Source organism: Muscardinus avellanarius, assembly GCF_963383645.1.
Source record: "Muscardinus avellanarius genome assembly, chromosome: 9".
NCBI classification, from domain to species: domain Eukaryota; kingdom Metazoa; phylum Chordata; class Mammalia; order Rodentia; family Gliridae; genus Muscardinus; species Muscardinus avellanarius.
The window spans coordinates 9,228,202-9,250,078 of NC_137795.1; the positions used below are offsets into that span (position 1 = coordinate 9,228,202).

The 21,877-nt window shown below is 47.5% G+C and overlaps 1 protein-coding gene across 1 annotated transcript in view; it reads right to left on the reverse strand.

Moving 5' to 3' along the window:
* Positions 1-21,510, reverse strand: part of CPVL (carboxypeptidase vitellogenic like) — a gene marked incomplete at both ends in the record, with an annotated part of 118,657 nt that extends 97,147 nt beyond the window's left edge. Inside the window, 2 exons of the mRNA XM_080701991.1 lie at positions 9,939-10,057; positions 21,348-21,510. Coding sequence (XP_080558117.1) covers positions 9,939-10,057; positions 21,348-21,510 — 282 coding nt within the window. The remainder of the gene's footprint in view (positions 1-9,938; positions 10,058-21,347) is intronic.
* Between the last annotated feature and the right edge of the window lie 367 nt (positions 21,511-21,877).

Sequence of the window (21,877 nt, forward strand, 5' to 3'; positions counted from 1 at the left end):
GAAAAACAGCAGAGCAGTGGTAGTGTCTGTGGGGCATTGCATCCCAATCAGCAGACTGCAAACCATAAACAGAACATCAAAAGTCTCTGGCCCTGCTGAGTTTGAACCTGGAGAGCATGGTGGCCTGTAACCAATCAGAGACTCTTATTTGTTTGTGCTAAGAACTATATCTTATTTAAAAGGTTTTGAGGGAAAAACTCAAAATTCTGATCATTTAAGATAGATTTGTTGAGGCAAATATATACTCTTACACAAAAAGAAAGAGGATGCCAAGACAAAAGAAATACAAACCTGAAAACATGAGCATAAAGACCAAGGAAACATTACACTTCCAAAATTAAACAATAAGGGAGATCACCAATGCTGAGCTGCAGAAAATGCCAGGAGGAGAATTCAGAATTTTGATTTTCAATATGATCAAAGACCTCAGAAATGAAATCTGGAAAAGTGTATAGAAAATTAAAGAACACATAAATAGAGAAATTGAGGCCCTAAGAACCAAAAAGAGGCTTTGAATAAAATGAAAGCACCAATAAATAAATTAAAAACCTCAATAGAAACCACCTCTGGCATATGATACCACATGGAAAATAGAGTCTCACTCTTGAAAGCCAGTTCATTCAAAACTGAAAATATGGTCAACAATATAGAGAAGACAATGCATAACATGGCCTGAACATCCAATAAATATGGGATAATATGAAATGACCTAATTTACAGATAATAGGCATTAAAGAAGGTCTAGAAACACAAAGGGCAAACACAAAGGGCATGGCATTAGAAACCTCTTGTTTTGCCACTAAATGTCACCTGTTCTTTTGTTCTAGATCCATTTAGAACTCTTTCCTTGGCCTCTCTTAATCATTTTCATTATTATGTGGCATGGAGAAGTTCTTTCATCTTGGCTTGTTGATGTTCTGAATGTCTCTTGTACGTAGATGTTTGACTTTTTTTCAGTACTGAGGATTGAACCCAGGAGTATTCTACCTCCAAGCAATACCCTTAGCCCTATTTTATTTTATTTTGTTTTTATTGGTGCATTGAAGTCACACATCTTAATGTAGTACAAGATGGTAGAAACATACATGCACATACCCCTCATTTAGCTCTTCCCCAATTCCACCTCCCCCACTGATCTAAGTTGTAGAGAACCTCACTAGGTAGCTGAGGCTGACTGTGAACCTGTGATCTTCCTGTATCAGCCTCCCAACCACTGGTGTTACAACGTACACTCTCATGCCCGGCTTCAACTCTTTTTCTATGTTTGGGAGAAAGTCCATGAGCCATGGGCATGTATCACATGACTCAGCACCCTTGGCCTCAGTTGATTGGCCCAAGGAAAAACAAACTGGGCCAATCATACTATGCTTCTGACAGAGGTGCTTGTTAATCCCTGCCAATTGGTCCAAGAACAAGTAAACTTGAAAACTATGGGTCAGCCCACTCAGCCAAATGCCTGGAGAAGCAGGGTGTGTTGACTTGCCAAGGGGCAAGAATGAGGAACAGAAGAGTGACCCTGTGGTCCTGGATAGAAAAGGCTGAGATGAAAAGTCCAGCTGCTCCTGCTGATGAGGCATTTCTTGTTCCTGGTCCCTCTGGCTGACCCACTTCCTGCACTGAGTCTGTCTGAGAAGGGGAGGAAGAATGGATGGCTATATAGTTTAGGATCCAATCAGAAGGCAGAGACCACATAGTAATTTTCACTTTGGAATTGATCTCTCTTTTTTTTTTAACCTGGAAACATTGGCCTTTAATTCTGTTTTATATTTCTGTGTGTCCTCTGGCCTTGTTGAACATGAGGATCACAGACACCAATGCTTGAGGGTGAGGGTGAGGGTGAGAGGTAGGAGGCTGGCTCCACAGTGAGCCACAGCCTCGGTGGTGTCCCAAGACCAGCATGCCAGGCAGGCTTCCTGTGTACACCATAGAACAGGGAAATTTAAAATAAAGAAGTGTAACTATAGCTGGGCATGGTGGTGCATACCTGTAATCCCAATACTTGGGAGGCTGGGACAAGGGATCACATGTTCAAGGCCAACCCCCACAAGTTAGTGAGACCTTGTTTCAAAATAAAACATGAAATAGGGCTAGGGGTATAGCTCAAAGGTATAATGCCTCTGGGTTCAACCTCTAGTCCTGCCTCCCCCACCCCCACCAGAGTGTAACTATAGCTAGAAATTAACCATAGGGTACATGCCTTTAATCCCAGTACTTGAGAAGGTAAGACAGAAGGATTCCAGGTTCAAAAATAGCCCTAGCAACTCAGTGAGACTCTGCTTCCAAATAAAAATAAAATAGGACCAGAGGTGTATATCAGAGGTAGAATGCCCCTGGGTTCAATCCCCAGCAACACACACACACACACACACACACACACACACACACACACACACACACAGATTACCCTGGAGAATGCTCATAGATGCTTCCACCCAGGAGGCATCAGGGCTCTTCCAGGGCTGGGGTCCACTCTCACTGGAGGAGGTGTGCTTGCAGCCCACAAGGTGGCTGAGTTCCTTCCCTGGGTTTCCTGGCCCAGAGCTGTCAGGAGCCTGCTGGCTGGAAAGGCCTGGGATGCGTGTGCTGATTTGGGAAGCCCTGAAGCCAGGTGGCCACCTGAACACAGCCAGGTTGCTGAGGGTGCTGTGGGCTGGGTGCACAACATCGTAGAGTATGGCTGAATGTTTCCACCTGCACTGCTGACAGACTGGACAGCGGGGTCAATAAGCTGCAAAACAGAACTGGGAGTGGAAGAGAAGCCAACTTCCTCCTGCAGTGTCCCTCCAGCGCCCTCTACTGACAAAGCTTAAGATCACATTTAGTCAAGAGGAAAAACCTTTACACTCTGTTAGTCATGGGGCCAAGACACAAACAACAACACACAAAACTGGCATAGCAGTCACCACTCCACAAGCTCCCATCCGACGGGGCTGGGGAGTAGATGCTGGTTGGCATGTCTACAGCCCCCTTGAATTCATGACAAGGAGCTGTAATAGTTATCATCCAGCGCTGCAGAGCCTCTCTCCCCAACTTAAAGGCTTATGGCAACAATGACATGCATTGGCCCTTGTGCTTTCTGTACGGAATTTGGAGATGTCTGGCTGGGGTTTCTGACTCAGGGTCTCTGTTTTACGGGGATTGAGCCTGTATTAATTGTTGATAAGAGCTGTATTAATTGGTAATAAGAACAAGCTTTCATACTTAGGCAGAACAATAAAAATCATTTTCTCTGCCTCTATGCTGTCAGCCAAGACCTGCAGCCAGAATTGACCTTGGTTAGCTAAGAGTTGGCTGCTAGCCCAGCTAGACACCAAGATTATATGGATTTTCACAATAGGTTAGGCTAAAGTTAAAACAGGCAAACCATATTGACCCGATATCAAGTATTAATTACACAAAATAGTTACAGCCCAAAACCTTCATACCTTAAAAGACTATGTCTTTCTTCTCTTTATTGTAAGACAATTTTTAACATAATAAGCAACGTTTTAGCAGATAGAGATAGGGAAAGGCTATGGACTCACCAAAGACATAGGTAGACAATGCATGCCTTAAAATTAAACCAAAGACAAAGCGGGCTTCTTCCATGCAGCCCTCTGACTCTGTTAAGCAAGTAATACTTTTTTTGTGGTACTGGGGTTCCTGGAAACCCTTCTAACCTCCGGGCTACACTCCCAGACCTATTTATATATATATATATATTTTGGAAACAGGGTCTCTTAAGCCAGCACGGCTGGCTTTGAACCAGCGTGATCCTCCTGTCTCCGCCTCCCAAGTGTGGGGATTACAAGTGTGTGCCACCACGCCTGGTATAAGTAATACATTTTGATCAGACCCATCTGTCCCTTTGAGGAAAGGCTTACACAGCAGAGATAACTGGCGAACCTGCCAGTGGGAAAAGATGACTACTGGCTAAGCAGGATGGGAAGAAGGAGATAATGAATTCTTAAAAAAAATGTTACATGTTCAGAGACCCCAGTGTCTTACCTTCAAGGCCCTCCACTGCGTCTTCTCTGACATAGTGCTTTATTGATCTGTCCCTTCTTTCTACCTTTGTAATAATAAACTTTGCTTAAGCTTGCAGCAGTACAGTTGTGGCTATTTTTTCTAAAGTAGCTAAGAACTCACGCTGACATCTACAACCATTACAGTTTTGGTGCCAACAACGTGGGGCACCATTACATGCTGAGATTGCAGTTAATACATCAGCCTGGGCCGCAGCCCTTTGGAAGCTTGGCCGGGACTGGAGGAGCCTCCTTCAAGGTTGGTGCTGGTCGGGGGGTCCCCCCATGCTCCCCGACACTGCTGTTTAGTGCCCTCCTAACAGACATCTGGCTTCCCTCCCAAGTGAGGGTTGCAAGAGGCCAAGGTACAAGCATCACTGTCCTTCATAACACAGACCAGGCCACACACCAGCATTCCTGCTTTAGTGTAGTGATCTTGCTTCAGACGAGGAGGGACTGCACAAAGGCGCATATACCAAGGGACAGAGCCCACCGGAGGTCAGCTTGGAGGCTGGCTGCCACAGCGGCCACACAAATTCAGGCTCCTGTGCACAACCCACACCTGTATCTGGAGCTCTTGGTTGTCTTTACATCTTGGGTGGCCTACTGAAGCATGTCTGGTCGGCAGGCCCACTTGGACAATGGAACCACAGAAAGTAAGAATACGGTGGGGCCTCAGATATCAACTAGGTCTAACATCTATATGAGAAAACTGTGGTTCGGAATATGCTCTTCTAACTCCAGTGGACGCCTTCTGTTGGGTCTAGGGGCCTCAGAGCGGCCCCTTTCACTCTCGATCCTCCTGGTGTCTGACCTGAAGATCCTACATAAACACCCCAGGCCCCTTGCGCTTGTCACCAACGCCAGCCCCTTCGCCGGCACCAAAAACATCCTGGGATTCCAGTAATTCTGGTAATTTCTTTCGCCATAGGAATAAGATGGGGCCATCAATAAGGGCCCCAGGCCTAACCGAATGCCTGGACTTTGGGCTCCAGCATCTGAGCTACCTAATCTGCAAGTCTTGCTTAAATGAGTCTAAATTAGTCATGTTCCTTATAAGACCACGTCCAGTGCTTTCCGGATATCTCTTTTTAATGAGAAGGATGATAATTTCAAAAAACTAATCACCCACATGTCTCTTTATCTTCTTAAATGTGACAAATCTAAATTTCACTTGGTAATTTCCTCATCCAGTAGCAATTAATCCACATTCTTGGCTGGTGGTCAGGTCTTTCTGATTTGGACTTTCCCTCTATTTCCTGTCCTTCTTAACCTCTCAGATTGTGACGGGTTTAGTTCTGACACAGGGCTGTGTTGATAACACCAAAAGTAATCACAGTCATAATGAAATAACAATAGCAACTCTACTCACTCCCAATCTGGAAGTCATCCAAAAGCTTCTCTACATTATCTCTTCTGTCTCAAAACCGCTGCTAAGTAGCTATTTTGATCCCCATGGTTTTGTGTGGGGGTTGTTTGTTTGCCTGTTTGTTTTTACTATGCTGGAGATCAAACCTAGTACGTCTCATGAATGATAGGCAAGTACTCTACTAAGTGAGCTACATACTAGCCCTCGATCCCCATTTTAATATTTATTATTCATTTATTTGATACTGAAGCAGGAACATTCTATCTCTAAGCTACACTCCCACCCCTTTTTAATCTTTTTTTATTTTGAAATAGGGTCTCACTAAGCTGCTGAGGTTGACCTCCAACTTCCCATCCTCCTGTCTCACCCTCCCACGTGTTGGGCTTGCAAGCATGTGCCATCACGCCCAGCTTTCACCCCCATTTTCACATGGAGAAAATGGGTGCTCAGTGATGTCAGGAAAAGCTAATGGTAAAGCCAGGTTTACACCACGCCTGACTCTTTCAAGCAGCTGAACTTCTAACCATCATTTCCTAGCTCCTTCCACGAATGCTCTTCTCAGGTCTGACACAGAATGGTCCACAGCAAAGATTCCTAGGGCAGAGCACTAGCGTTCAATCCCAGGTCTGCTGATATCCTAGTTGGGCAATTTTGGGCTCGTGGCTTACACCCTCCCCATCATCATGTATAAATGACAATAATGACTCCTTCCTCACCGAGTTCTCTCGAGGATGGAATATGACGGAGCCCAGTGCTCAGCACGTGGCTGATTCCACTTAACGACTGCCACTGAGCGGCTGCCTCAGCCATTGGCTCCATTCTACTCTGTATTCCATGCAGAATGCCAGTTCATTTCCTGCAGTATCCCCACCACACGCCAATTTCAAGTTTCTGGAATTTATTATACACTGATGCATGTACAGTCACAGGGGACTCTCTAGAAACAACAGGAAAACAAAGCTAATTTGAGAAACAGTATCCCGAAAAATTACTCAGAGGCTGTGACAAGCGTGGCCGCCTTCCTGGATCTGTTTTCCTCTACCTGTGGGTTTTCCTGGTGTCATTTCTCTCCCGATGACAATGTCAGCTGCTTCCCCGTGACAGGCAAGGAACTTGTATTTCTGCCAAGTGAAAGCAACTCCGCCCCATCAGGCGACCCCTGATTCTCCTTCAAACAGGCTTTATCGGTATCACCCACACCGGTCCTGTTCTATAACTTACAGCTGGTGGCCTCAGATACCTGGCTCTGTGTGCGGGATTCACAGCAAGGAGGTCTTCAAGAATCCATCCCAGCTCCGAGCTGTGACACCTGTCCAGGGACACCGTCTCTTCATCTCTGCCGTTCTCCTCAAAGCTGTGCCTAACATTTCTAATAGAACATTGTACATAAAGATCTTTTCTATTGTGCCTGCTGCCTGTCAGGTCATCTTGGATCATCTTAGTATGACGTGTCTATGACTATAGAATCGTACCTAAAAGAACATAACCTGCTCAGAGGATGCACAGCTAGGTTTTCACTGAATTAAGGGGGGGAAATCTTACAACCGACTGCCTAGACATTATTTAGTGCAGGGGTTTCAGATCGGTCTTGCAACACTAGAGAATGCAGACCTCAACCCCCTTTTCCTGAGCAGTTTTGTGGGCCTAGCACACTTCTCACGTCCTAGATGAAGCCATTCGACGCAAATCCTGCTCAAAGGCAACTGGAGAAAGAAAAGCTGGGTCTTTGTTTAGTTTCTGCCTGATCTCATCCCTCACCCATAATTCCTGTTTGTACAAATCTGGACTGGGGTTTGTTTGGGTTTCTGGTCTCTTCCCTCACCATCACTTCCTGTTTTCACAAATCTGAATCATTACTGAAGAAGCTCGCACATTCAGAAATCAATGAGGAACTTATTAGTACACCAACAGGTTCCAAAGCGGAAGAGAAAAGAAGGGGTCACGTACCTCCAGCTGGGGTGGGCGTGGGAGTAGAAAGTGCAAGGCAGATGCAACAAGTCCTGGTGAAATGCCAAGCAGAACTATGAATGCTGGCCCCCGAAACTGCAATTGAGTATCCAGATGCCCACTCCAACCCTCGCCCCACATGGGAGACCGCATCCCACAATCAGGGAAGCTGGGCTCCTTTATGGCCTGGAGCTATGGACACAGGCTGGAGCATGGGTCTCACAAAGTGCGGTCCACCTGGGAATGCCAAGACTTGCAGACCTCGCCCAACTCACAAGTCAGAATTTCGGGGGGCGGGGGGAGTCAGCGGTAATTCTTTTATACCACAAAATGTGAGAATCACTGAGAAAGAGCATCTTGAGAAATTGCCAAGTGGTCAAATGTGTCAAGTGTCATTTTGCACAGAATAATGGCTCCCTCAAGATGTCTACATCCGGACACCAAGAACTTGTGACTACTGTAGGCTACAGGGAAAAGGGCACACTGATTTCCTTGCCTGGATACATAGTCATGATGGGATTTCTGGATCCTATGGCAACTTTATTTTTCATTTTTTGAGGGACCTCTATATTGTTGCCCACAATGGCTATATTAACTTACATTCTCACCAACAGGAATGGAACAACCCAAGTGCCTATCAACCGATGACTGGATAGAGAAAATGTGTCACAATGGAATACTATTAGCCTATTAAAAAAAAGAAGATGAAATTCCATCATTTGTGACAACATGGATGGAACTGGAGGACATCATGGCAAGAGAAATAAGCCAGGTACAGAAGACAAGTTCTGCGTGAGCTCACTTGTATGTAGAATATTAAAACATTGATCTCACCAGACGTGGTTGTGCGTGCCTGTAATCTGAGTACCTGGGAGCTGAGACAGGAGGATTACATGTTCAAGGCCAGCCTCAGCAATTTAGCAAGGCCCTCAGCAACTTAGTGAGACCCTGTTTCAAAATCAAAAATAAAATCAGGCTGGGGTACACCTCAGAGGTAGAATGCCCCAGGATTCAATCCCTAGTACTAAAAAAGAGGAAAAAGAAAAGAAAAGAAAATATATGTGTGTGTGTGTGTGTGTGTGTGTGTGTGTGTGTGTGTGTGTATTTCTCCAGATAGTTAAGTATGAAATTTTAGAGTCTGGGGTTTGGAGGTAAGAGAGGGGAGTGGGGGGATATTAATTAAGGCGTGGAAAGAAGAAATACACACAAATACCAAAGGCAGAAAACAAAGATTCCCTCCTAGAAACTCACAAAAACCTTTAGTCAACTTTAGGTCAATCTAAACTACAATGAAAATAATTTAAAAATACAAAGAACATTCCCACGTCTTAGAATGACGTCGTATTCCTAGACCTAACTTATACCGTGTCTCCTGAGAGTGGCTGTTCTAGTTACTTTCCGTTTGCTCCTGAAGGACCACACTTCTCCCTCTCCACCAGCTGGGCGTGGTGGGGCCTCTGATGGCACTACAGGCCCCTGCCCTCTGGCTTCTGCTGGGCTCCTCGGGGCAACCCAAGGACACTGGAGATTCCGACCCTGCACCTGCCCCAGCCTGATACAATCTCCTTAAATTCTGTGCTCTAGGCACCTCGCTGCCTCACTTAATAACACAGAAGAAGAAACGTAACCAAATGCTCAAGCATCCAGAAAGCCTTCCAGAGAATGTGGCAGTCTGCACTCCTGTGGGCCCAACCCAGAAGTCACCTAGAGCTCTCCGTTTATCACACACCTTACCCCTACCCCACAGGGGACTGGCCTGGGATGAGCCACCTCAGGGGCCATGTGGTTGAAAAAAACAGAAATGAAAAGCCAGCAACATATAATCCAACAGTACCAATGCAAACAATTTGACTAGAAAATGACCCTGGATTAAGCAATTTACCCAGCTATTACATATGCAGCACTGCTATATGCAAATAGTATGCAAATATGAAGAGCACACACCACAGGGCTAGATTTTTTTCTTTGCTTTCTCTGGCGTCTAAAGCTACTCCAATTTGGAGAATTATAATAGGAAATCACTCTGTATTGGGATAAAGTTTGTGTGTGCTTTCCAGCCCTGTGCCAGTACACCCACTTATACCCTAAGCTTAAAGTATCTCATTCATACAAAACTGTGTGACCTGAAATAAGTTAAAAATTACCAGTGAAGTACACAGCCATTTCTACTACGTCTATAAGGAATCTAAGAAGTTGAGTGACCCATGCAGTCCTTGTGTGGGGCTAAATTTATTCATGCTTAGACATGCAACTCCTCATAGATTCCCCCACTTTTTCCCTCCTTGGGCTCTTCTAGGCCCATCCCCACCCCAAGTATTTTTAGAACAATACAACAAGAAGATAGGAAGAAGACCATGGCAGGAAGGTAGTAATATTATTATTCCAAATAAGGCTACAAGCAATTCAAAAGTTGGAGCTTCCCCCATCTCCACAAGCATTTGCTTCCTGCCCATAAACAGGAATACCAAGCAGAGTTGCTGGCACTTATTTTTAGAAAGGAAAAAATAATAAAAGATTTTTTAAAAGATAAGCCCGCAGGGCTATAGGCAACTTCCACCCTGGAGCAAGAGCCAGCCCAGACTTCCCAGGTCCCTGACCTGGTCCCCTCCAGGGCCTACCTGAGCCGGGAAGAACCAGAAGAAGAGGTTGCTGTTGAAGGTCTTGTTCACCGTCAGGTAGCCCGCGTAGCTCTCTGCGTTCATGCCTGGGAAAGGGCTGACCAAGCTCATTTTTTTCGCTAGAAGGGGAAAAGAAAATTTACCCAGGATTAGAGAAAAGTGCCATGAAGACCTCTCAGCCCTGGGGAGACTTTGCCCAGGAACCAGGGGTGAAGCCATCAGAGGGCCCGCCAAGGATGTGGCAGGAAACGTGCTTTCTGGGGCACCTGTCACTCTCTTCTGGCTGAGCCACGTACCACCTACGCCACGCTCACGGTCTAGCCAAGGGCAAGTGAAATGTGAAAGCCTTATATGATAGGACTGGATCCACAAATATTTTGTGAGCTCTATGAGGTATTTTTAAAGGAGAAGACAAGAAAGTCACCTGTCATTATACCTTCCCTAAGCCAAGGTGTTCACACTGGGCCACACGGAAAGGGGCAGGGTATAGTCACTTAACCCAAAAGAGGGGGCGCAAGGAAATCAAGGTGGCTACGCAGCTCCTGGGGGACCTGTGCTCCCCACGCTGTCGTCCTGGAGGGGAAGACCTGTTAGGTCCACTAAGGGGGCTGACTGAGGCCTGTAGGGACCCAGGGAGCTGGGCTGGAGAAGGAAGTGAGCCAGGGTGACCTATGGCTACTCAGGGGGAGCCAAAGAGGACCACAGGGCATTGGGGAAGGCAGAGGTCCTGGCTTTCTTACGGAGCAAAGAGACAAAATCAAGGACAAAGGAGAGGGCTGCGGAGAGTCCCTCTGAGTGAGGGGACACCAAGAGTAACTCATAGGAGTGGCAGCAAACGCTTCTAAGGCCCTGTGCCAAGGGCTTTACATTAAGCGGGAAACATCATTATTATCCCCACGTTACACATGAGGAAACAAAGTACAGAAAGGTTAAGTGACTTGACTAAGGTCCCACCGTCAGTGAAGGAGACCTGGGATTTACACTTAGCTGCAGGCTTCTTCCTTCTCCCTGCTCTGCTACAGGGCTTTGCAAATGGGGTTGGTGAGAAGGTATAAGCCACAGGCAGTGGGAGAAGAAGCAGTGACCAGGAAGGGAGTGGAAGAGGAAGAGAAAGGAGGTACCGGGGATGGGAAGAGGAAGTAGAAGGTCGGGAAGCTGAGGTAGGAGATTCAATTCCTTCAGTGGAGGTGAAGAATTGTGCCAGTAAAGACCAGTGGCTCAAGAAATGCTATTTAAGAGCCCGGCGTGTTGGCACAGATCTGTAACATGCACTTGTAATCCCAGTACTCCAGAAGCTGAGAGAGAAGGATCGCAGGTATGAGGACAGCCTCAGCAATCTAGTGAGGCTTTCCACAACCTAGCAAGACCCTGTTTCCAAAGAAAAAAATGAAAAGTGCTGGGAGGCATAGCTCAGAGGTAGAATGTCCCTAGGTTTAGTCCCCAGTACCACATGCACACACACAAAGGCTGTTTAAGTCTGAGACCAATTGGAGCCTGGTGAGGAGGTAAAAAAAGCTTGTCAGAAGCTTTCATACCTATCATCAACTAGATGTCGTGGTGGTGAGCTAGAGCCCACAGGTTCTAAGATGTGGCAAGACTCTTCCCATCCTGCCCCATCTCTGCTGGGGTCAAATCAGCTGGTGTGAGAACATTCACACCCAGGATCGGGGGTGCAACAAATCAGGGCCCTGACACCGCAGCTGGTTACTGAACTTTCACCAGCATCCCATGATGTGGAGGCCACAGATTCCTCTTTTAAGTGAGCATGCTTCCTGAAGAGAAAGCCCAGCTCCAACAACACAGTTTCTTTCTCCTAGTGCTTTGCTGAGCCTAGCACTACTGCTGACCAGCCCTGTGACCTCTGGGCAGGCATTCAACCTCCCCGCGCTTCTGTGTCTCATCGATGAAGATGGGGTCCTCCTGGCCAACTGGGATTCAAGAGTCTCCTGCGCAAACGCCGTGGGGAGAAGCCAGCGGTGGGGCACAGCTGCTGTCATCTGAGAGAGGCACCTGCTGGTTATGACCAGGAGGAGCAGCTGGGGGCAGAGGGGTTGTGATGGTGGGGATGGAGGAAGGACCTCCACTGACAGCAGCTGGAGGGGCCTGGAGGCGGGCCCAGAGGAAGACATGGCTCTCCTAGTTGGACAGACCTGGGTGTGTAAACCTGGCCAAGCCCCCAGCAAGTTGCCCATCTCTGCACATCTTTGATTTAGTGCAAAATATGGATACTTGTTCCCCCTTCCTGGGCATTCTGTGAGGATCTAATGAAAGAACATGTCCAGCAAGGAGCTGGATGTCACAGAAAGGTCTCTTCAAGGGAAGACACCGTTATCACAGGCCTGTGGGCTGCTCCAAATGGTGACCAGAAGGCTGCGAGATTTCTGCAGCTCAGTCCAGTTTTCCCTGGGAAAGTTACTGAATTCAAACTGGATTCTGTCCCCCGTGAGACCTATCTCTCCCACTATGATCTGACTATCCCCACAACAAGTTGTGTTGAAATTTAACCCCCATTGAGAGGTATCAAGAGGGGAGGAATCTACCCCAGAGGGGTGGCACATGCTTATGTTCCAAGTACTTGAGAGGCAGAAGCAGGAGGGTTGCAGGTTCAAGGCCAGCCTCAGCCAGGTAGGGAAGCCCTTAGCAGCCTAGAAAATCTGATTTCAGAATAAAGAATAAAATAGGGCTGAAGGTGTCACTTAGGTAGAAGACCCCTGATTTCAATTCCTAGTACCCAAACAAACAGAACAAAACAAAACCAACAGGTAGGAATTTAAATTCAACAATAGATTTGAAGGTGGAGCCTCTGGTCGGCGATTAAGGTTTAAATGAGCTTCGAGGGTGGGGCCCCAATTCGCTGGGGCTGTGGCTTTATAGAAAGAGGAGAGACCTTGTAAGAGTATTGAGAGGGCCATCCCACTCCCCTTATAAAATGAGGAATATAAGAGTATTGAGAGGGCCATCCCATTCCCCTTATAAAATTAAAATATTAGGATATAGAAGTAAGTTAAAGTGTTTGGAACTTTTTTTCTGTTAAGAATGTTTCCAAAGTGTCAGGAACTTAACAGTAAAACAAGATGGCTGCACTTGTTTACTTTGTAAACCTATTGGCTGTATCCCAGTGTGAACGCCCCTTCTTGGACTATAAAAGTAAGGTCTGTTTTGGGCTCGGGGTCGAGCTCCCACCACTTGCCTGCTGTCTAAGAGGCTGAACGTTAGCCCGGCCAGAAGGAAGCATTCCTCTGGTAGCTACTGGACAATTCCTCTGAATGACAGTTAGGCTTGTGAAGGAGGCTTGACCCTGGCTTGCCAGTAAGAGCTGAAGCATGATAAACTCTGCTTGTGATTTACATCCTTGGTGCATTCTTCCTTATTTGGGTAAGGGGGCGACTCTCAGATCCTATCAACCTGAGCTAGAACTTTTTGTCTCCCCATGCGATGGATGCCCTGGACTATCTTGGGACCCTGCAGAGAATCTTCAGCAGCAAGAAACAACAATGACCACAGCAAGCCGGGCGTGGGGGCGCACGCTTGTGATCCCCACGCTCGGGGGGGCGGAGACAGGAGGATCGCGCAGGTTCGAAGCCAGCCATGCTGGCTTAAGAGACCCTGTTTCCAAATAAAAATATAAAAATAGGTCTGGGAGTGTGGTAGAAGGGCTCCCAGGAACACCAGTACCACAAAAATAATTTTTAAAAAATTAAAAAATAAAATGCTTTTGAAATATTATTAGTAAAACAATTGATCTTCTCAAAATCCTTCTCACCCTCCTTCCCCACCATCCCCCCGCAGGAAAAAAAAAAAAAAACGGAGAGCAAAGAAGTAAAAACTGAGCATTTGGAAACGGGTGTCGGGTAAACCAGAGAGAGGTAAATAGGCGCAGCAGGAGACTGGAGAACGAAGACAGAGAAAAATGAGAAAGGTCAAAGTATAAGGAGAAACGGAGACCGTGTGTAACAGAAAGAGCTCGAGGGAACAGGCAGTGGGTGAGAGAGACTGAACCCATCTGTCAGGTGCTGCGCTGGGCCTGCGGGTCCCTCCCAGAAGGCTCAGGTGGCTGCTCTCCCGCCCCTCCTGGGAACCAGAAGTTGCTTCCTGGTGCTTCCTGTGAAGTAGGTCTCCTCCCTCTCCTCCTCCACCAGGAGCTGGGGAGGCAGGGAATTTGCGCTTTCCCCTTGGGATCCCCGGGGACTCAGCGTGCTAATTCATATACTTAGGACGTTCCATGAAGACTTTTCAATGAATGGATGCTAATGAATGGATGGGGGACTGAGAAAAATAAATGAATGAACTGCCACTGGCCACTACGAAGACTTCCTAAGGAAGGCAGACCTGATCCATATCCTAAGAAATATAGAACGAAAAAGCAGTTCACATTGTAAATTGCCACTCTCCAAGTCACAGCGAAAGCATTCAAAGTTTTTTTGACCAGCGTGATTTTGAGTATTTCCGAATGTCCTGCTCAGCTATCCAGAGTCTATTAATGTCATGTGGAAAACACAGGAGATTTTTTTTTTTTTCCTTAACTTGCTGGCACAGTGACTCACCATAAAAATGTTTAAAAACAGTTCACAAAAGGAAGAGGCGTTCTTTGAAGTGATTTCACTTCCTTCTCATTATTTATCCTTGCTGCTGTGTTTGTGACATTATCACTTTCGGGATGATCGGAGTGTGGCCAAGCAGGAAGGGCCGGATCCAGCTCCTCCGGGAGCAAGGCAGACCCACCCACACCCAGGCAGCCTCCAGATCTGAGGAGACACTCCAGTCCATAAGTGGTAATAATTAGGACACAATCGCAAAATATGTCTTAAAGTTTGTGATTATTGCAGTGTTTGTCGACATGCTAAAATCTGCCTCCTGCATTGATTTTTGTCTCACAGAATAGAGATTTATTCTCGCTGCAGAGAAAGTAAACACGCAGTTACAATTACATGAAACCAAGCCAGCTAATTGGTAATTTAAAATAAAAACATAAAATGTCTCTTGTCTTTTTGTGAACTACTGTTTATCAGGAAAGCGCTCCATTGTGATATTAAGGCTCCTGTTCCCCGGGTTCTGACTGACGAACTCGGTAAACAAAAGGGATTTGGAGAAGCGAGCTGACCATCTGTCCAGAGCTTCCTGAACTTTCAGTAGAGCGGATGAATAAAATTATCCTTAATTATGTTGTCGGGGCTGGATCTGAATACCCAGATGTCCCGGCTTTTGGATCAGCCACCTAAAATTTCATTCAAAGATTCTGACTGCATAACATAACTTCAGAAAGGGTCGTTCTGTGCAGACTGAATATCTGAAATATTCAGATAATAATATCTGTTGGCATTCAAAGTGTGAAGACCTACCAGGCTTGGCACCAAAGGGCAGAATATAAAAACCCCCTCGGCACCCTTCTCCGCACCTGCGTATGCCCCTAATGGTGCAGCGCTTGTAGGCAACAGAAACAGGAACAGGAGGTACGGCCGACTTCTCAAATGTCTCGCTTGGTTGTACCAGTTGGCCAACGCGGGGAGGCACGCCGGGGCCACTTTCGCTGAGCCCATTTGTGTGGGGTTTCGCTCACTGAGTAAGCGTGGACCTTCCACTCGCTGTTAACCCAAATCTTGCCCACGCCCTCAAGTCGAGCTGGCCCCAGGCTCCGCCGTGCAGTGCTGGCTCTGGGGTGGGCAGATGCGGGTTTTAATTCCAGCTCAGCCACTAAGCGGTTTCACAGCTCTGGGCAAGATACTTAATTTCTGAGGAAGCCTCAGTTTCTTTGTAATGAAATGGGAACAGTTATGCATTCCCCATTGAGGTTGCTCCGAGGACAAAACGAGCTAATGGATATAATATAACCATGGCGCACATGATGAGAGCCCAAATTTAAATCGCATAAATATGTATTCAGCCTATTACACATGTGTAATGTGCTAGGTACTGGGGATATAATTACCAAGTGTCGGTTAGTTATTACTTTACGACTACTACAATTATTTTCTCCCTGGATTATTTTAACCAATAGCTTTCTTCTCCCCAATTTCCAGCACATCTAGTTCAGATGGAATAGTCTGGTGCTTTGGCATGCTCTGCCTTATTAACTGTTTCAAGCGTGCACACCTGCTCACTTTTGAAGGCCACAAGTGTTTGAAGCAAATGGAAATAGATTATAGCGGGCGAGGCACAGAACAGGAGCCAGTTGATGCGATGCTACGCCCATCTCTGCAGCCCTCTGGCTCTTCCCAGCGTCCCCTTCTCAAGTCATATGAAGTATTGAGTCTCAATGTCCTTGTTTGCGGATTGGTAGGACTCGGTTGTGATAATTATTTAACTGGGTTTCAGCTTGAGATAAGTGGTTTATTTTAAACGCTTTCACTTCTTGTTCATGAACACAATCTAAACCATCAGTATCCAGGTAAGGGAGCTGGAGTGTGTGCAGGTGACCCAGTCTGGGGGGTTTGGGTTACAAACCTGGGACGTTCTCACATGCATCAAAAGGAATCACATTACGTGATTGGGCAACAGTCTTCTCAGGAGTTTTCTACATCAAGTAAAAATAAGTCCTTCTTAAAATATACCAAATAGCTGGGCGTGGTGGCGCACACTTGTAATCCCCGCACTTGGGAGGCAAAGATAGGAGGATCACGCAGGTTCAAAGCCAGCTGCGCTGGCTTAAGAGACCCTGCTTCCAAATAAAAAAGTATAAGAATAGGTCTGGGAGTGTAGCCCGGAAGTAGAAGGGTTTCCAGAAACCCCAGTATCACAAAAAAATTATAAATAAATAAATATATATATATAATATACCAAATACATTATTTGAATTTTTCCACCTTTCCCAAGGAAAGAGATGGTGACACCTGCAGCCATATGTATATCAGAAAAAGACAGATGGGCAAAACTGAAACACACCCTTAAAATATGAAAATGTCAGTTGGGTGCTATGGTGCAGGCCTGTAATCACAGCACTTGGGAGGCTGAGACAGGAGGATCACAGGTGGGAGGCCAGCCTCAGCAACTTAGAAGACTCTGTTTCAACATAAAAATAATTGTTTTAAAAGAGGGCTTTAGGTGTAACCCAGAGGTAGAATGCCCCTGGGTTCAATCCCTAGTACCATTAAATAAATGAATAAATGAATAAATGAATAAATAAACAAATAAGAATGCCTTGATTTTAAAGAAAATAATGATATCTTATTTGGCTGAGAACACATCAAATGAAAAAAACTGCTTTATGTTAAAGTTCCTTACAGAGTATTTAGACTTATTTTTGAGTTTCTAAAATTTTCTTTAATTTTTCATTTGTATGTTTTTATTGGCACATTATAGTCTCACATCACAATGCAGTTGATAATCATAGTGTATTTTTGAGCTTTTACGCAATCATTTCTAAAATGTCCAGTGCCACACATTCCCATCCTATCACACAGACGCAAAGTGAGCCTTCCCGGCTGTAGCCAGGGATAAAAGTGCTTCTGAGCAGCCTCCATCTACCAAGCCTCTCTCCTACTTAAACACATACTCCAGGTAGGCACAGGGGCACACTATTCCCAGTACTTAGGAGGCTGAGACAGGAGGACCACAGATTTGAGGCCAGCCTCAGCAGCTTAGGAAGACCCTGTTACAAAATTAAAAAAAAAAAAATAGGGCTGGGGATGTAGCTTAGAGGTAGGACTCCTCTGGGTTCAGTATGTAGTACCAAACCACACACAGACACACACACCCACACACAGACACACACACACAGACACACACACACACACACACACACACACGCACAGAGGCCCCTTACCCCAGTCCACTCCAGCCCCAGCAAACACTCTTTGTCCTCACACCCTATTAAATTTGCTTTCTTAACTCCGTTTCCACCACCCCATTTCTCTGCTTCTCTTTACAAAGTAGCTGCCTGGATACTCTTTTACAGTTCGAGAATCTACTGAGCTTCAGACAGATTAAATCATTCATCTACACATTGCCTGACCTCGCACAAAGCAAAACCAAGAGCAGAGGTAACCCATAAATTCTCGTTTCCAATAACACCCGTGACACCTTTTTTTCTATAAACAATAATAACAGAAGAAATCCACAGTCTATACTTGAGGCCATTTCAAATACCTGGAGAGTGAGCTATAAGATAAAAAAAACTGTACGTGTGATTTTCCTCATCGGGTTCTCAAAATGTCCTCAAGTTGGGGACGTTGTTCAATCTCCATCTTCCCGATGAGGGAGCCGAGGCCCGGACTGTGTGGGGACCGTGCCGGGTGAGGGCGCAGCGAGGAGGAGGCCGGGAAGCCAGGGGGGTGTAGTGTGCAGCAGCACCTGGGACTCCCTCTGCGCTGCTTGTCACATGTACAGGGGTCACACCATCCCGGGATGCTGACAGGTGAAAGGCTTGACTGACACTTAGTAACTTGCAAGGTCAATGCAGACTTGTCAAGTGGGTACTGGGGTCAGGAACTCACTCGTTTTATACAAGGAAAGGTTGTGACCCAACCACATAAGTAACCCAGCCGGCTCGTTTTATCTCAGAACACAGATGATTTCAGCATCAAATTGTGAATGTTTGACATAAAATAATTGAGCAAAAATATTAGAAGGTATTTGGCATCCTGTAGGATAATTGCTTTAAAAAAAAAATGCCTAGCCGGGCGTGGTAGCGCGCTTGTAATTCCAGCATTTGGGAGGCAGAGACCTGAAGATCACGGTTTGCAGACAGCTTCAGGCCGGACCATGCGTAGCCAGACCTGGGTCCCGGGTGGGGGTCACGCGGGGCACGCCAGCTGGGGCCCGGGTCACGGGATTCTGGGCCCCAGGGGGAGTAGTGTGGAGCACGCTGGACCCATGGGGAAACCGACAGGGTCACAGTGCTACTGAGTACCTGATCCCATTACCTCCTCAAACCACATATACTGTCTTCTCTTATTTAAAAAAAAGGAAAAGAAAAAGAAAAAGAAAAAGGAAAAATATCGGAGAGGAGTTAAGAAAGCCGTGGCGGATGCCAGGACACTGGAGATGCAGACAAAACTTATCCAAATGCACTGGAACTCATGGAAAAATTCCCCGTGAAGGAGGACTGCTGTTTCTCTATATTGTTAAGAATCTTGGACATCACCTGTAAGGAGAGTGTTTAGCGGAGACCAAGGAGAAAGGCGGTGTTGAAAGCGGTCTCCGCCATGGCGATCGAGAATTGTATTCAGGAAAAGCAGAAAGCAGATCCTACCAACCTTATTTTTTTTTGGAGAAATTACACCAAATGTTGAATGCTACCATCACGCATGCTTAGGAACACTGGACAACATTCAGAGTGGAAAAAGAGCCTGGGAAGGATTTGAAATGGTGGAGGCAGTGGCAATGGCAGTGGCCAGTACTCAGGGGAGGCAGACATCTGATACATTACACCTGGAACCTTTGAAATAATAACCCCAGAGGCAGAATGTTACCACCATGCACCCTCGAGAACGTGGGACAAATGGCTTGGCGAAGAGGGTGCTCGGATTGGAGCCTGTCGAGGGGTGAGGACGGCGATGGACACAGCAAAGCTGGGATTGGAGCCTGCCGTGAGGCAAAGCTAGTGCTGGAGCCTCTGAGGCCGGGATCAGAGCCTGCCAAGGGGTTAGGCCGGTGCCAGACACAGCAAAGCTGGGATTGGAGCCTGCCGTGAGGCAAAGCTGGTGCTGGAGCCTCCGAGGCCAGGATCGGAGCCTGCCAAGGGGTTAGGCCAGTGCTGGGGCCAGTGAGGCCAGGATCGAAGCCTGCCGTGAGGCAAGGCCGGTGCTGGGGCTTTCGAGGCCAGGATCGGAGCCTGCCGAGGGGTTAGGCTGGTGTCAGGGTCAGCAAGGCTGGGATCGGAGCCTGCCATGAGGCAAGGCTGGTGCTGGAGCTTTGAGACAGTGATCGGAGCCTGCTGAGGGGTTAGGCCGGTGCCGGGGCCAATGGCCAGCATTGGAGCCTGCCGTGAGGCAAGGCCACTATTGGGGCCTCCGAGGCCGAGATCGGAGCCTGCCGAGGGGTTAGGCCGATGCCAGGGTCAGTGAGGCCGGGATCGGAGCTCACCGTGAGGAAAGGCCGGTGCTGGGGCCTCCGAGGCCTGGATTGGAGCTTGCCGAGGGGTTAGGCCGGTACCAGGGCCAGTGGCCGGCATCAGAGCCTTCCATGAGGCAAGGCCGCTACTGAGGCCTTTGAGGCCAGGATTGGAGCCCGCCAAGGGGTTAGGCCGGTGCTGGGGCCAGCGAGGCCGGCATCGGAGTTTGCCATGAGGCAAGGCCGGTGCTGGGGCCTCCGAGGCCAGGATAAGAGCCTGCCGAGGGGTTAGGCTGGTGCTGGGGCCAATGGCCGGCATCAGAGCCTGCCGTGAGGCAAGGCCGCTACTGGGGCCTCCAAGGCTGGGATCGGAGCCTGTCGAGGTGTTAGACCGGGGCTGGGGCCAGCGAGGCCATCATTGGAGCTCGCTGTGAGGCAAGGCCGGTGCTGGGGCCTCCAAGGCTGGGATCAGAGCTGCCAAGGGGTTAGGCCGATGCCAGGGCCAACGGCCAGCATCGGAGCCTGACAGGAGGCAAGGCTGCTCTTGGGGCCTCCGAGGCTGGGTTCGGAGCCTGCCGAGGCGTTAGGCCGGTGCTGGGGCCAGCGAGGCTGGAATTGGAGCCTGCTGTGAGGCCAGGCCGGTGCTGGGGCCTCTGAGGCCGGGATCGGAGCCTGCCGAGGGGTTAGGCCGGTGCCGGGGCCAATGGCCGGCATCGGAGCCTGCTGTGAGGCAAGACCGCTACTGGGGCCTCCAGGGCCGGGATCGGAGCCAGCTGAGGGGTTAGGCTGGTGTCGGGGCCAGCGAGACCAGAATCGGGGACTCCCATGAGGCAAGGTTGCTGCTTGAGCCAGCGAGGTCTGGATCAGTCCACCGGGTAGCCAGGCCACTACTGGGACCGTCAAGAGTGGGATCGGTACTTGCAAAGCAGCATGCCCAGAGAAATATCGCAGAAAATAAAAATCAGATGCTTCCCCTAATCAGCAATAACTAGGAGGAAAGGGGCAACAGGCAGAGGTCGAGCTATAGAAAGGGCCCTATTGTGAAGCAACTAAGGTGACCAATCAGAAGGTATGGAATAGGGGAGGATGGAGCCTCTTTAAAACGCAGGAGGTACATAAACAAATGTATCAAAGTTAATCACCAAACAAGCATGGGATGGAGGGAGGGGGAGGGATTGAGATGGGGCTGCATGAGGGCTAATTGGATGATGTGTGCTTGTATATCCTCTCAAGTCTTGTACTCCAATGTGATTGATATATGACTACAATGCACCAATTAAAAAAATAAAATAAAATAAAATGGAGAAAAAATAGGACAGGGGATGTACCTCAGAAGTCAAATGCCCCTGGGTTCCATCCCCAGACTTTAAAAAAAAAAAAAGCCTGAAACTGTTGAAAGTACTGTTCTGATTTAAAACTTACCTTCCGTGATCTTCCCAGCTTTGATATAAGGTGTAAGGAATAACGGGTCCCCGGCATCTCCCTTGGGTGGCAGGAAAACTCGGCCACGTTGGTATATGGAGCGAAACAGCCCATCGCCGGGGCTGACGGCCAGGGGGACCAGCAAAACCATCACCTTCCACATGGCGTCAACTGGTCCTCTGCGGGGTCTACAATGAACACAGTAACATTCCACAGATGAATCAAGGGAGTGAACGCTTACCCAGCCCTTGTAGATGCAAGAAATTCATGTATTCAATCAACAGCATCACAGTGTGCAAAGGCTCTTTTTCTGAGCATCTTCGATATCACCACAAACAAGACTCAATCCCTGGTCATCCTGTCTCTGGCAAGCTACAGGGGGATTCCTCAGCGTTTTTATAATGTAACTGGAGAAAGGTATGTATTTTAACAAGTGTTGGGTGGAAAGTAAACTTAATGGAGACTTAGAGGAAGCCTCAAGACACGAGCTCCATGACCCACTGCCAAATAAGTGATAAGACAATCACACC